Source organism: Arachis ipaensis, chromosome B7 (genome assembly GCF_059453495.1).
Source record: "Arachis ipaensis isolate K30076 ecotype BB chromosome B7, ASM5945349v1, whole genome shotgun sequence".
Lineage (NCBI taxonomy): Eukaryota > Viridiplantae > Streptophyta > Magnoliopsida > Fabales > Fabaceae > Arachis > Arachis ipaensis.
Window position 1 is genome coordinate 135,000,910 of NC_142442.1, and position 16,839 is coordinate 135,017,748.

Here is a 16,839-nt window from a genome sequence, read left to right on the forward strand (position 1 = left end):
TTCAATCAAGTTTCTGTTCCATTTTGTGGTTAGGATGGCATTTTTAATTACAATGTGACTCTAGCCAAGCATATTGAGTTTTAGTGTCATAAATGTAACAAATTAATAGATATAAGCTTTATAAGTCATAGTGTCATATCCTATTTCAAAGGCGAGATTTTGGTTGGTCAATTCAATATATAAAACAAAAGAACAGAATGAAAACTATATATATATATATATATATATTAGTTAATTTACACTCTAAAATTTTACAATTTTAATATATATAGTTATTTTACACTCTAAAAAATTACAATTTTAATAAAATAAATCTCAAAAGATGGAAATGACAAAATGAATCAAATATATATAAGTAACTTGATTATACATTTGATTTAGTTTGTTAAAGGTAACATATATTTGGAGTTAATTTTGTCATTTATGTCTTTTGGAATTTATTTTGTCAAAATTGTAATTTTTTAGAGATCAAAATAGTTATTTGCTCGAATTTCTTATATAATGTGGGATCAATAAAAGAGTTATATATATTCACTAGTGATGAGAAATTAAAGTTAGCATGCCATTTGAGATATAAACTATCTCGGTGTAAATGTAAACAGTGTTTGTAAACAAGTACTACTTGCATGTTCTATAAGCAGAAAATTCTAGCATTCTTAAAGAGTTTCTATTCAAACCTCAAATCAAGTATTCAATTTACCCAGATTTATTAAATCTTAGTAGGGCCAATCTATCAAAGGAAAAAGTTTCAAGCATCCTTGTCAAAATACATCTCCGGTAAACTAAAACTTAGTTGCCAATGAGTTATAGCTCAAATAGCATAGTCTTTCCATACTCAATTAAGAGATTACGGGTTCGAGTTTCCTATATTTGGTAAAAGAAAAAACTAAAATTTAGTTTGGTAAAATTTTTACTTTTTTAAAAGTATAGTATTTATGTTTAATAAATCGAATTAAAAATGACTTTCAATAAATACAAGTAATAACAATTCGTTTGGTAAAATAACTTTTAAAATTTAAAAGTACAATAAGAAACATAAATTTAAGCGTTAAATTTAAAAATTAATTAATATATGAGATTATATTAGATTTTTAATTTTTTAAAAGCACAAGCCAACTTTAAAAAATTTCACCTTAGTTGCTTTTAAAAGTATCCCAATCTTTTAAAAGCTGCAAGCACAAACACATAATCTTTTTTATTTACTAAACACAAAATGAGGAGTTTGTATTTTAAAAAATCGCACACTTCTTTAAAAAAATTTACCAAACTAAACCTAAGAATACTGAGATTCAATCACATAAGATCTAAATGAATACGTATAAAGACATTGTTTTTGCTTCATTTGTAACATGCTATTATGCATAGACACTAACACGGACACGGGATACGACACGATACGGAACACGCCGACACACGAATTTTAAAATCTTACATGACACGGGGACACGCATACAAGTAAAATATAAAGTATTTTTTAGATCAATCGTAATGATATTTTGATATTTTATTGATATTAAAATATAAATTAAAATTTTTAATTATTTTTAATGTCTTATTTTAATTATGTTAGAAACAAGAGACTGAGAGAGTGGTCTGAAAAGTGTATTATTGAGTTGTATTCAAGTTGTTTATACAAGTTGTGTGGAATCAGTGGCGGAACTTGAAACAAAATTTTGGGGGGGGCCAGATAGAAAATAATTGTCAAAATATTTTTAATATGAACCTCATTTAAGATAAGCTCGTCTAATCTCATCTCTCTGGTTTGGGTGATATTGCCAAATTTAAAGCCGTTTTTCAAGATCTCGTTCCAAAAAGTTAAGGTTAATGACGCCAGGACGTCGCTTGGATCACCAATCTTGGCGAGGTTGTTAACCCCACTATGGTGACATAGTTTAGATTCACCAATCTTGGCGAGGTTAACAACCACACTATGGTGAAAATAGCCATAAACCCATCTTAGTTGGCCAAACCAAGGATGCACCTCTTACTCTCAAAGAGCCTAGAGGAAAATAAGCACACAACTTATTTCATATTCAAAAATCAACTTCAACTCTATTTCATAAATAAAAGGTACATGAGTTATTTATACTAGTGGGAGAAGGAAAAGCCTTCATAACTTGGACGATGTGGGATTAATTCATAACACAAAATTCACTGTCTTAAACAATATGGGACTTGTATTCCCTTATTACAATTAACTAATATAATTAACCTACTAACTCTACTATCCACACCAAAAAGATTTCATTGGCAAATCCATGCCAAAAACCTACACCCACAAATCAAATAAAATTCCACTAAAGCAAGGTGAAGGCCACAAGGACCGACCTTGCTCTGATACCAAACTGATGCCGGGACGTTGCTTGGGATACCAATCTTGGCGAGGTTAACGTCGCTTGGAATACCAATCTTAGCGAGGTTAACAACCCCACTATGGTGACATAGTTTAGATTCACCAATCTTGGCGAGGTTAGTAACCCCACTATGGTGAAAATAGCCATAAACTCACATTGGTCGGCCAAGCCAAGGATGCACCTCTTACTCTCAAAGAGTCTAGAGAAAAATAAACACACAGCTTATTTCATATTCGAAAATCAACTTCAACTCAATTTCATAAATAAAAGGTACATGAGTTATTTATACTAGTAGGGGAAGGAAAAGCCTTCATGACTCGGACGATGTGGGACTAAAATATAACACAAAGTTCACTATCCTAAACAATATGGGACTTATATTCCCTTATTACAATTAACTAATATAATTAACCTACTAACTCTACTTGCTCATGCGTCAGTTAAAGTCATCAGATGTAATTTTTTGAACTTTTGAAAGTTATATCTCACTTTCTTTGTGATTCATTAAAGTAGAAGAACTATCTACAGGTGTTGATATTGTAAAAGTTATATGTTCTCCTTCTTAAATATTAGTCTTTCTCTTAAAAAATGTATCAATTCTTTGATTTTTTATTATTATTTTATATAAAAATTTGTAAAATATGTAAAGAAGAAGTTAGAAGGACAAATATTAAAATTTATAATATTTATTAAATTTTTTTATCAATTTATACAAATACAATAATATTAATACTTATTAAATATTCTATTATTTTTTATTATATAAAAAATTAAATTAAATAAATAGTAAAATATAAAATAATATTAAATTAAATAAATAAAAATATCTATTTTTTATATTTGAACTTAAAGATAGAGAGAGTGTTGTTTATTGAATTTATTAGATACTTTAAGTCATAGTAAAGTATTTAAGTCAATTGAACTATTTTTTATCTTCTGAAAAAGTACTACTAAATTTTTTATAAAAAGTTTGGGGGGCCATGGCCCCTCCTTGTCTGAACTAAGCTCCGCCACTGTGTGGAATGATACAATATAGAAGGGTATTTATAGGAGCTAAGAGAATCGTAATAATAAAGACATAATATTCTATAATAAATATTCAGATATACTAAGTAATTCTAAATGATCCTAATTGATGCTAATTATATTCTAACATCCCCCTCAAACTCAAGTGACAACTTGAGTTTGAAACATATTTAAAACAACGAAATAAATAAAAAACTGCATAAATTGATAAAACGGGTGCAGACGGAACTGCCGGAAAGAAGCGCAGATGGAACTGCCGCTAGTCTGAAGGAAGCGCAGACGGAACTGCCGCCCGTCTGCGCTTGTTTGAAGGAAGCGCAGACGGAACTGCCGCTTGTCTGAAGGAAGTGCAGATGGAACTGCCGGAAAGAAACGCAGACGGAACTTCCACGAGAAAACGTAAACAGAACTGCCACGAGAGAACACAAACGAAACTGCCACGAGAGAACTGCCACGAGAGAACGCAGATGGAATTGCCACGAGAGAACGCAGACGGAACTGCCAAAAGAGAGCAAAAACTATATGATTTATTCATGAGAATAGGAAAATAGCGGATGACATTGGTGTTTGATCATTCGATTCGAAAAGACACAAGACGGAGAGAATAGGCTAGTCGGTGAGGTGAAAAAGTATCAAAGGAATGTCAAGAAAAATGGCATAGAAAAAAATACAAAAACTACGGTGATTTCACCGCAAGGAAAACAACCTATCCTCTTCAAGGAGGATACCATGGCTCTGATACCATGTTAGAAACAAGAGACTGAGAGAGTGATCTGAAAAGTGTATTATTGAGTTGTATTCAAGTTGTTTATACAAGTTGTGTGGAATGATACAATATAGAATGGTATTTATAGGAGCTAAGAAAATCGTAATAATAAAGACGTAATATTCTATAATAAATATTCAGATATACTAAGTAATTCTAAATGATCCTAATTGATGCTAATTATATTCTAACAAATTATATCAAGTATTTAAAATATTTTGTGTTAATAAATAATAATATATACTATATCTAAATTTATTTTAAAAATATATGTTAAAAATAAGACAGGACATGCTGACACGTGATGGTATTTAGGTGTGTCCAGTGTGTCCGAAAAATTTTTTTATTTTTTATTAAGACACGGTCGGACACAGCAGACACGCGTATCAAATGAGTATCAATGAATATCGTGTGTCATATCCGACACGCAGACACGACAACTCAACGAAGCGTCATACTTCATAGGTAACATGCATAACATTAACAAGGATCTCCTTTCTAATGATTTTGTCCATAAGATAATACAATGTCCTAACTTCTATGCCATCTTAAACATTCTTACTGGCCAAGTTGTTAGTGACATGTTTTGCAATGAGTGATTAATTTGAATCAAACAATTAATTATACCCCAATTCATCACTTCATATATACATTCAATTTTTCAAATTGGATTAAACCCAAAAAAGTCTGAAAGTAACAGTACTAAATAATAATATTTCTTCCTTTATGAGTAGTGGATACTACTGTCAATGAAAGCGAGGAAAGTGTATCTGCCTTTCCCATGCTCTTTGGAGATTCTTCTTTATTCCTTCATTAACATTAAATTATTAATTTTCCGTACGTTATATATATATAGCTTTAACAAACATAGAGAAAACACTTTATATGTTGTGGTGAGAAACTTCCTATATCTTCCCACTTATCACCCACTAAACGAAACCAATAATCCACACCCTCATGAAGGAAGAGAAAAGCAAGATAGATTTCTCTTTAAAAAAAAATCACATAATTAAGTATCGGTTTAATTTTGGGGGTGGGATAACAATTACTTAAAAAAAATTTAGAGACATTCGTGTATTATTATATTATCAAAACTAACTAATTTTAGAATTTATTAATTAAAAAATTATCTACACACATGAATTTAATGGGATGACCATATAAAAAATTTTAGAGAAAATGACAAATAGGTCCCTAACCTTTTGTCGCGCGAACATTTTCGTCCCTGACCATTGAAAAATACTTTTAAGTCCCTGACCTTCACAAAATTTGGACAAATCAGTCCCTCCGTCTAAATGCCTCTGTCAGGGACTGATCCGTCTAAATGCCTCCGTCAGAGACTGGTCCGTCCAAGTTTTGTGAAGGTCAAGGACTTAAAAGTATTTTTTAATGGTCAAGGACGAAAATGTCCGCGGGGTAAAAGGTCAGGGACCTATTTGTCCTTTTCTCAAAATTTTATAAGAAATAAAATCATTAATATTAAATTACACTAATTAAAAAAAAGTAAAAAATTAATTTGCTCATCATAAATAGTGATGGATCTAAGGGGGCCTAAGGTGGCCATGGTCCCCCCATTTTTTAAAAAAAATATTAGTATTATTAGTTTATTATTATTATATACTTTATATATATATATATATATTATAGATTAAATATATTTTAGTATATTAACACATTAAAAAAAATTTATATGTTAGTATAAATTATAATGTGAATTATAATATATTAGTAGCAATTAATAAATAAATTTAAAAAATAATAAAAACATATAAATATATAAATAATTAAAAAGTTATTAAAAAATATAGGTTTGGATTAATATAAAAAAGTAATAGCTATAAAAAAAATTATTTTGACTTTTTCTATAGCAACAGTAACAACAGTAATAATTGAATAGACTTTTTAAATAATAAAAATTATTAAAACAAGACTTTAAAACAAGATAAAAGATGAATTGTTAGTAGATTATATGATTGTATATGTTGAAAAAGAGAATACTTCAAAATTTATTTCAGATAATAAATTAAAAATTTTAGTTATATGAAATACCGTAGAACAAATTTAAAAATACTAAAATCCTAAAGTATGTAGTTGAATGTTTGATTTTTATATAATATAATTATTAATTTTGACTTATATACTATAAATAATATTTTATTAATTTTTTGTTATATTATATTTTAATTTATTTTGTATTTAATTTGGCCCTCCTCTTATAAAATTTTTGGATCTGCCATTGATCATAATACACTTATTTAATAACTAAATTATAGTGTAAATAATATATTATATATTCTACTTAACATGGTAAGAAAGGTAAAGATAGAAAAAAAAAAGTTAATAAATATGACATTTAAAATATAAAAATAACAAATATATCCAATTAAAAATCTTTTTATTTTTAATGTAATTATTAATTAATAAACCAAATCAAAAAAGTTTTTCAAAATCCAAAGTATCTAGTGATATAGACAATTTTAGTTTGGCCCACCACTTCCTAACTTCCACAACTTTTTTTTTTGTGCCTGCGGCCGTTACCAAAATTTAAATAAAAATAAAAAATTATTTAAGTTGGAGAGTCAAATTTGAAATACTCAAATAATAAAATGAAATGCACTAACAATCACTAGTAGTGTCTTTTAGCTTATACAAAGTGCAACTACTTCAAGGTGGGAATTATATTGGAAACATGCAAATCCAACTAATTTAACTAGGGCTGTTTATGGCAACCATCTGAATTTTAATTTGATTTTAATATTACAAAGCATGGGTTTGTTATAAAATGGACTAACAAGATTGGAATAATAAGTAATTATGTTTTCACTAACACTACTAGAGGTGTATAAAAATTGAATCTGATCAATCCAATTCACATATCTAATTTGTATCCGAAAATATCAAATTTATAAATTGTTAGATCAGATCAAATTAGGTCGAATTTAGAGATAAAAACATGTATATCTGATCCAATTCGATTTGTGTACATTCTTAAATATCACATTTACCATTAAGTTAACTTTGTTAAAAAATTCAAATCTTAAATTATATTTTTTTTATTGCTCACAGTATTCCCTATTTCATTAGATCAAAGATTAATTTATCATAAATCTGAATTTCATTTAAAAATCTATGTACCATCACTTGTTAATAAGTTGCTGTATACACAAACCAGGATTATTCGAACTCTGACATTTACTTGAACGATCAAGTGAGTTGACCGCTTGACCCGGTCAAGTTGGTTTAAGTTGTTACATTATTATTGCTGGAAATTATATGAATATGATCCTACATCTTTGTAAACCCTTTAAAGTGGAGTCAGCTTATTGCTTTATTGAGAAGTCTTATAAGGCAATTCTTTACAAAAAGTTTATGGACTCTCTTGTAAAGGTGACTACAATCTTATACACATATATATATATGGAGGCCTCAAATTAAAGTTAAAACAAATACTACTTTCATTCCCACAAGATTGTAAATACTAAATTAAAATTGCCTCTTGTTCAAGTTAGATCCAGTGTGTGCTAATCAATCTCCAAAATTCAGAGGCAGGTAGGTTGTTGGGCTATCTATTTAAAGAACAAGCAGACGTTTATAATCATGTTCCCATTACAATAATTATGTGGACCACAATTTATAGCCATTAATTATTCATAAGAAAAGAAAATTAATATCATTGAAATTTTCTATGCAAGCTGAGTAGTAGTCTTCAACTCTTCATGACACTCTTTTAATTTTTCTTAAAATTATGTACTCATTTTTTAAAGTATATATATATGTTTTAATTTGCTCGGTATCCCTCAATTTAACAGGGTAGGAACTAATTCGTTGCAGATCATAGCTCTATTTAAGGGCTTATCATTGGCCAATAAATCGCTACATACACAACGTGAGATTCGAATTCCCAATACTTACTTAAGCGGACTAGTTCGACTAACCTAGCTAGGTAATAAATGGTCCTAAACTTGAAGCTCAGACTGATATATATATATATAAATATGATTAAGGCCATTACTTTACTTTTATGGTACTTTAAAAGCAAAGCAGACCCTTGCATGTTGGAACATGCATGAAAAGATCACCACCAATTCAAAGCACATATTTGTCTCAAATATATAGCTCTGATCTTATAAGCCACTTTGTGATTATCTAATATATAAGGAGCCATCACGCTCAAGTTTTGATGGTCCAGATTGAACGAGATTCTATCTTTATTTCAGTGCAATTCTATATATGCACCTTGCATTTTCCCACTTTCAGCGGTTCATGGCTAATGGTTTAAGGTACAGAATATATAACACCTTTTTTTAACATAATCAAACCCAAACCATGTGTTGTCTCATCAATTTGAATTTAGAATATGTGCATGTATGGAGAAGTAAGATAAATGTGTTATATTTTTTGTATATAAAGATTTGTCTCTTACTTTAAGTTTACTGTAATATATACGGTTAATAATAATTATCTTATTTAATTTAATTTTTATAATTTTATATATATATAATATTTATAATTATATAAGCATGCAGCTCTAGCCATAAAACTGTATTTTGTATTTAATGCCTTAATCAGATTTTTGCAAAATGCCAAATTGAACTCCATCATCATTGAAAACAAGATAAAATCTGAAGATCAGATTTTCACTAAATTTATAAAGAATATGTGTATTATCTCTTGTTTTGATGTTTTTTTTTTTAATTATAAAAAGAGCAATTTCTATTTTTATTAAAAAAATACAATGCGCCATAACATTATCCAAAATATTCATATACTAACAAAATTATATAATGTATATACATAAAATATAAAATAATATATTTATTCCGATTTAATTAATCACACTATCTAATTGCAATAAAAATCACTAATTTTTAATATATTATTTAAAAAATTACATAAACACATAAATTTGATTAGACAATTATAAGATTATCAAATGTAAATCACATATAAATCTCACTTTAATTTAGTTGTATTTTATGCAACGAAAATGTTTGGTAACAAAAAAAATCAGCCAAAAACAACCATAACTTGCCTTATTTAGCATTCATTAATTGTTGCGATAATTAATTAATGCTAAATAAGGCAAGTTCTGGCTGTTTTTTTTGTCTACCTAGCATTACCAAAATGAAAATAGAAGGAGAATCTAACACAAGTCTTTGAACTCCAAACCTCTTTTGCTTCATTTCTTCCACTTTGTATTAGAACTCAGAACAAGTTACAAAGTAAGAGAAATTAAACATTAAAAAAAAAAAAGAAAAAAGAAAGGATTGCTAATTAATTAAGCAATAAACAACAAGATTACCATCCCAGCCAAGGCTATATAATATAAACATTGAAAAACAAGAACCTCAAAAACTTGTATTAACTTTGATATATATATATATATATAATATATGATTTTTTTTTTTGTTTCTTGTTTCTTAAACCTTCCTACATGAAAATGGTAACCAGAGTGTTATTTATTGTTCCATGGATCTTGATATTCATCATGATGATCAATATTCAGAACCAAACAACTTAATATCATGAAGCTGATCAACAATCCCAGCAATGGATCCAGCAGCAGCAGCAAGAGAAATGACAAGGCATGCAAGACTAAGAACTTGAAGACACACCCATTTGGTGCTCCATTTCGGTATTCTCTTCTGAATAATATACATTTGAACCGGAAAATAAACCGTTAGAGGCCAGAATCCAAGAGCACCAAGAAGTCCAACAATGTTGTTGAAGAAAGGAAGCAACATGGATATCAAAGTTGTTAAGATCACAAATCCTGTTCTCCATGTTAGCCTGAAGAGATTGAGCTTGTATGGTTTGGAACAACCTGGGACACAGATCTCGCTGTCTTTGTTAACGAAATCACTGTCTGGGAACTTCTTGCTTGCATACTTTTCGATGAAGGCGAAAAGGGGTTGGCAATACACCTGGTATGCTCCTACAAGGTGGATTACTATTGCAATGTTGGCTATGTCTAGCAGCCAGAAAGGGTTCGAGAATCCGGCGTCGGTTAGGAGGTTTCCGGGGGCCTTGTCCCCGAACGCCGCGTAGCCGAAGCAGCCACATAGCATGTAGAAGAAGGTGGTTACTGCCACACTGATGAATGTTGCTTTCTTCATTGTTTTTGCCTCTGATGGTGGGGATTTTATTGTGTCCTGTTTCACATAGCTTTGTTATTTCTCTCAAAGCTTCAATTTTGCTTTCTTTTTTGAATAAATACTCTTTTCGGTCTCTGACTATTTGTCTGAAAATAAAACGACTCTTCACAATTTAAAAACTCCTAATAAATCTCTAAATATTCAAGTAATTGGTCTAACTTACTGCTAACACGTTTATAACCGCTTAAACCAATTACTTAAATAGTTGGGAGATTTATTAGTATTTCAATATTGGGAGATTTATTAATTACCTGAATTTCAATAAGAATCATGGAGTATGAGTAGGCAAAGGCTATGTCACCAAGAGCTTCAAAGGTGTTCCAAACTTTTTCAGTTTCAGTGACAGAAGGACCAACTGTCACCCCTGTTAGGCTTCCCTTAATCACTTTGTTTTCTGTTACATAAAACCATTGTTGTAGTGAGTGACTTTTCTTTCATTCTTTCTAGTATTTCAATTTCAATTTAATCACAAAATTTAAAGAAATTATGATCATAGATTGATACCTATAACTTTAACAACTCCAAGGCCAAGACCAATTGTTGAGTATGTGAAGGACATAACAGCAGCTAGAATTGAAAGCCACCATAACTGATCAAAATCTGGGATTTGAGAGAGAAAAAGTTCAGCTATTCCAAATGCAATTGTGTAAACATTGCCATTGGTATGGCATGGATTCCTTCCTCTGCTTGCATGAACACAGATAGATTTCCTTACAGCCCTGTTTGATTCAGAAACCAAAATTACATCATTTTCTTCTCAAAGTTCTTAGAATATTATTATATATTATTATTACTACTAAAAAGGATCTTAAAAATGAAATTAAACTCACCCCATGCTCTTAGCAGAAGCTATGGTGTAACCAATGGCTACTCCAAAAAGGTTAGTATACTGAACTAGCCCACAAAGCTTGACCTTCAAGCCACCTAAAACAATCACCAAAGTTTGAACCTTTTTAGAATTTTAATCACAACCCAGAATTTATTTTCTTCATTTTTTGGTGAATATATAATTTTATTTATCATCATCATTATTATTATTATTACCAAGGTTTGCATGAACAGCATCCATGTAAGTGTAGTTTCTTTTTCCGGTGACAGGGTCGCCGGAACGGTAACAAGCGGCGAGGAGTGAAGAGGTATAGTAAGTGACCAAGGAGAACAAAATCATGACGGCCGGTCCGGCGATCCATCCGAGCTGAGCTATGGCCCAAGCCAGGGACAACACCCCTGACCCTATCACAGCTGTTATTATGTGGGCGCTCGCCGTCCACATCGTACCTGAGGGCGATCAGAAATGAGTATACGAAAACTCAGGTGCAGTTAACTTCACGTGAAGATGAATATACGAGATGTTACTACTTACCGGATCTTTTGAGGCGGCCATCGTCGTCGAACAACTTGGAGCCTCCTTGTTGATGCATGTCAATTGAGAGATCAAATGATTGGTGGTGGTTCTTGGTGGCGGTGGTGGCGGTGGCGGTGGCGGTGGCGGCAACCTTCTCAACCATGTTTCTTAATTATTATGAAAACAAGATAGACCAACACAAAAATAAATAAGGCTTTGTTTATTTAGTGTTTGTGCATGCAGTTTGCAAGATGAATATGAATGTATAGAGGTAAAGTTTGAAGAAGTTAAGGGTAGTTATGATGAGAAACAAAGGTTTTATGTTTTATGTTTTAACTCCCCCCAATGACACAACTTCCCAGAAAATTAAACCTTGTTGCAACCTTAAACCATGTGTTAGGAGGTTCAGGCGAAAATGGTGTTCTTGAAAGTCAAAGGAGGGAATTGAAGAAGAAGAAGAAGAAGAACAACAACACAAGAAAAGTGCCTCTTGTGTTGGTTTTAGGACACAACTCCAATTCTCACAAGTCTGTGGAGTTATGCAATGAATAAAGGATGGGTTTGGGAGCATATAAATAATGGTGGCATGGCAGAGAAGAGTTAATATTTGAGTGTGAGAGAGAGAGAGAGAGAAAAAAAACAAATATTGTTAGATTCCAAAGTTTTATTTTATTTTAAATAAAATAAATATATGTTTATTTGTTGATAAATAGTGAAGAAGTTGTGAGAGTGTGAAAGGTGATATATATGTGTTTATGATCATTTATTTATTTGAATTTATTTAATTTAATCTATTGACTTGTCTTAATGGTTGATAAACAATTTGGCATTTTGTTTTCTTTTTTAAGAATGTAAGAAAATGAGTTTGGGTTAATTTAATGGGACATGCAATGTGAATGCAATCAAGGAAGTGAGACGCACGTGATGTTAATGACGAGGTGTCAACTATTTTCACATCAGCATCCTATTTTTGTCACGACTTTTTTATTTTTTAAAATTAAGTGCGATCATACGACCACAAATTAATTATCGTATTTAAAAAAATATTATTATCAATTTATACGAGTAAAAAAATTTTAAAGTAGCAATTATTTTTATAAAAATATATTGGTATAAAAAATGATTAATCGGTCAATTTAATTTGATTAATCAAAATTGAAAGAAAAATATGGTTAATAAAAATTAATTAATCAATTAAATTATTATAATTTTTTAATAATTAATGAATTTAAAATAATTATTAGAAGCTGGTTAAAAAGGGAAAGAGGTTTGTTAGGTTATGGGTCAGTGTTGGTGTGTTAATGTGGTATTTAATAAGTTGAAAGTTGAAACACTGGTTTGACTAGAAATCCCGTGTGAGAGAGCATACACTAGTTTGTGTTTGTGTCTCTGAATCAAATTGATTTTCATTCACAAACCACTTGATTTGTGTGTGTGTTTCGTGTGGTCACTGCTTAGTAGTTATGATCCCACTTTCCTATCAAATCAAATAACCTTCCTTTCCCTTTCCTTTCTTTAATTTGTCTTCTTCTTCCATTTTTCTTTTCACTTCTTTTCCTTCCTAAATTAACTTAAGTCCCTGTGCGGGATGCACACGCTCTCGAGAGTTTTAAAACGTGTGCGTACGTGTGTATATCTCTGTGCGAACGCACACATCCTATTTTTAAAAATTTTTTTTTATTTTTAACTATTCTATCTTTTCAACAAGGTTATAAACTTCTCTAACATCATTTTAGAACTCTTGGACCTAGTTTTAAACATTTAAAATATTAGAAAAGATTTTAAAAGTTTTAAATGATATTATTTAAAAAACTTAGAAAACAGAAGCCTAAATTTCTGGCGTGCTGAACATGGTTTGACGTTATATGATAAATGATTGTTGTATGAGACGAGAATTAAGGAACTATTGAGTTCGGAACTAAAATGTAAATTTTCAGTGATTGAGATGAGTCAATAAGATGATGGATCTTGTATACTGAAAAATCACTAAAATACTGATTTGTACTGAGATTATGAGACGCTATGCGCCCAGCAGAGACGGTGGTTAATCCCGTTCGTGGTCGAGTAATCAATTTACTCATCCGTATAAATAAATATAGAAAATTTGAATTTCATCTTATGTATGTAATAATATTTTTTAACATGTCTTTAGTATACAAATATAAAGACGGGTAAATTTATAATTATGTTTGATAACTGGAATTGTAATAATTAAAATTTTGATTTAATTTTTTAATTATAATTTTAAATAATTCAATTAATTTTATAAAATTTGTATTAAATCAGACAATTTTATAATTTAAATCTCGTTACGTTTTATATTTTATTTTTTTATTTTGACTGAAACAATATAGAAATATGAATTTTTTTTTATTTAACATTCTGAACATGTACCGGATCATGAGTTGCCATTTAATTTGTTTTTTGATTTCTCATGTTTCTTATAAAAATAAAAATAAAAATGAAAAACACCTACATCTGAATAGCTAAGTCAGATAACAATAATGCTATGTTGTTTGCTCTGACTAATTTACCATGCAATCAATGTTCCTTCCTAAAATTTTTAGAACATGTTTAAGATTGTTATCCTCACAACAGTCCCTTGTTTTATGAAACTAACTAATCACATCATTGCCTAAAACTAATTAAATATAATTATTTCATATGTTTAACTTCACCAAACTACAATTAATGAAGTTATGGTTAAAAAATTAAAATATAAATTCAAATTAATTTTAGGACTATAGTAGTCTCTTAGATAGTGTTTGGTGGAGAGATAGAGACGAAAAGACTGAGACTGAGAAACAGCTCAGTATTTCGTTTGGTACAAAATGAGAGACAGAAATTGAAACAAGAATAAAATTCTAATTTAATTTGTACAATGAGTAAAATTGAAATTAATTAATTAAAATGAAGGTATTTTAAGTATAAAATATTATTAAAATTTTAGTCCTTGTGTCCCTACTTTTTAAAGGTACTGAAATACTGAAATTTTGGAGACAATGACAGAAATTTTAGTACTAATCTTTAAACTAACAAACATAATACTCTCAGTCTCCCAGTCTCTGTCTCAGTACCTCACAACAAAAGCTACCTTATAAAAGTGTTATTAGTATATAATTATGTAGCAGCATAATTAGAGACACTACTCCATCTATAACCCTCTTATTATTTTTTATATTTTCAACAACACATTTTAAATATGATGAATTAACAAACAGCTTCAACTAACTACACCATTTCATTATTAATAAATGTCATAAATAAAGTTAACATGGTATAAAGAATACACTGATGATAGTAGGCCAATACATTATGCCTAAATTAGAAATTAATTAATTAATTAATTAAAGCTTAGTGATTCTCATACATACCTTGATCTTATTAATGCAATGTAAAAAGCACAGCAACACCACCAACAGAAGCTCTAGTGATATTAATAATAATAATAATAATGAAAAATGTTGGAATAATAATATAATAAAAAAGGGATATGATTAAAAATTAATACTAAGGTAGATAGCTAGGTATATATTGTGCCTATAGTGTATTAACCTCTCTACCTTATATAGTGGAATTAATAGAGTGATAAATGTGAAATATTATTTATTATTGTATATATCTCTTTAAAGGACCACCCTAGAATAAAAAATTCTAATATGCAACGCCTCTCATCCACCCTTACTGAAAGAGAGAATAAGGTTCCATTTCAAAATATTCATTCATTCTTAGAAAAAATGAATGAATAAGCAAAGTGCCACACTACAAGCATATTTAGGATCAATTATTTCGGTCAAAATTTGTTTTCTTTATCTTGATGACCATCTTAAAATACTCTTCAAAATTTAGCCACCAACAATTCTCCTCAATCGGAAAAAAAAAATTAATTTAATTATTCCCATAAAACTCTTACAATTGGTTGGACAAGTTGCATCTTAATGATTCTTATCTTTTTGTCCCCAATAACTGAGGAAAAATTAATTATATAATTAGCCAAGTCTCTTGACCTATCTTTGAAGATTTTATTATTAATTATTTCTAATTTAATTTTACTTAGTCATAAATTAATTTGATTTCTCCTACATGTAGGTACAAAATTTTGTAGGGATATTTTCTTGTGAATAGGAAATTGGAACATAGAATCTCGACCCAATAAAAAAACAAAAATGAAACTTATAGAAATTCAATGTACCTTTAATTAGTGACACATATGGCAATGAATCATTTTTCCCTTCCTACTATATATTATTATATCTTTAGCTTATTCTGAATTTCTCATCAATAATTTCCTTTTAATTTTTCTTTTTTTTTTTGGTAATTTAATTGTGAATTGTTTGACCTTACTAACGTGTGGAAAATTAAAAAAAAATTGAGTAATGTGTATGTGAGTAATTATTAAATATTGGGTACATATCATAAACTACTTATACGTACCTAACAAATTAATTAAAGATATTATATATGGATGGAACCAAAAAAGGCCATACACGTATTAATATGGTCATGGGTGCACGCAATCACATCACCACTTATTATTATTCACTAAATTCTAAAACTCAATAATTGGAGGGATTGTAATTCTTTTATAATTAGTGAACATTTGGCAATTAATCTACATTATTTTTATTTTTATATACATTTTTTAATTTATATTTTAAATTTAAAAATAGACGTGTATGTGTTTGAATTTTAAGAGATAACTACTTAAAAGTTATTATCATGCATCAGAAAGGATAAACGAGTATCACAAACAAACAAAGAATATATATATATATATATATATTTAACAATATTTTTTATTATTTAATAATATTTTTTTAAGTTTCTAAAAATTACTAAAATAAAAGAATATAATTTTAGTTTTAACAATAATTATATAATTACTGTAACCGCCATAAATATAAACGTACTAGAATTTAATAATATATATAAGTTTATTTAATTTGTGGCAAATAATGCTTATTTTTATTACTCGCAAATGTTGGAAAAAAATTTAGAAAAATTTTCTTTCATTCAACTAAAATTGCAAAAAATAAAATTTAAATAGTATATATAAAATTTAAATCTAACCAAGTTAAATTGGTAATGTTGTTAGGAGGAAGAAATTCTTTCTTTCTTCTGTGAGAGGAAATAATATCTCTGAAATTTCACATGACCGATGAACATGACACATCTTAATCACAAAGATTCGAA

The 16,839-nt window shown here is 29.2% G+C and overlaps 1 protein-coding gene across 2 annotated transcripts; it reads right to left on the reverse strand.

The window, feature by feature from the left end:
* Nucleotides 1-9,301: 9,301 nt before the first annotated feature.
* LOC107606025 (amino acid permease 3) lies at nt 9,302-15,188 on the reverse strand. Of its 2 annotated transcripts, XM_088494332.1 has the most exons (7): nt 15,021-15,188; nt 11,665-11,813; nt 11,346-11,579; nt 11,132-11,225; nt 10,806-11,020; nt 10,553-10,695; nt 9,302-10,298 (listed from the first exon to the last, which is right to left on the reverse strand). In XM_088494332.1, the coding sequence occupies exons 2-7, from the start codon at nt 11,807-11,809 to the stop codon at nt 9,642-9,644; spliced, it is 1,488 nt and encodes a 495-aa protein (XP_088350458.1). In that variant the 5' UTR covers nt 11,810-11,813; nt 15,021-15,188; the 3' UTR covers nt 9,302-9,641. The 2 variants fall into 2 exon arrangements, with proteins under 2 accessions (XP_088350458.1, XP_020962022.1); XM_021106363.2 differs by lacking the exon at nt 15,021-15,188 and having other exon boundaries at nt 11,665-12,294.
* Between the last annotated feature and the right edge of the window lie 1,651 nt (nt 15,189-16,839).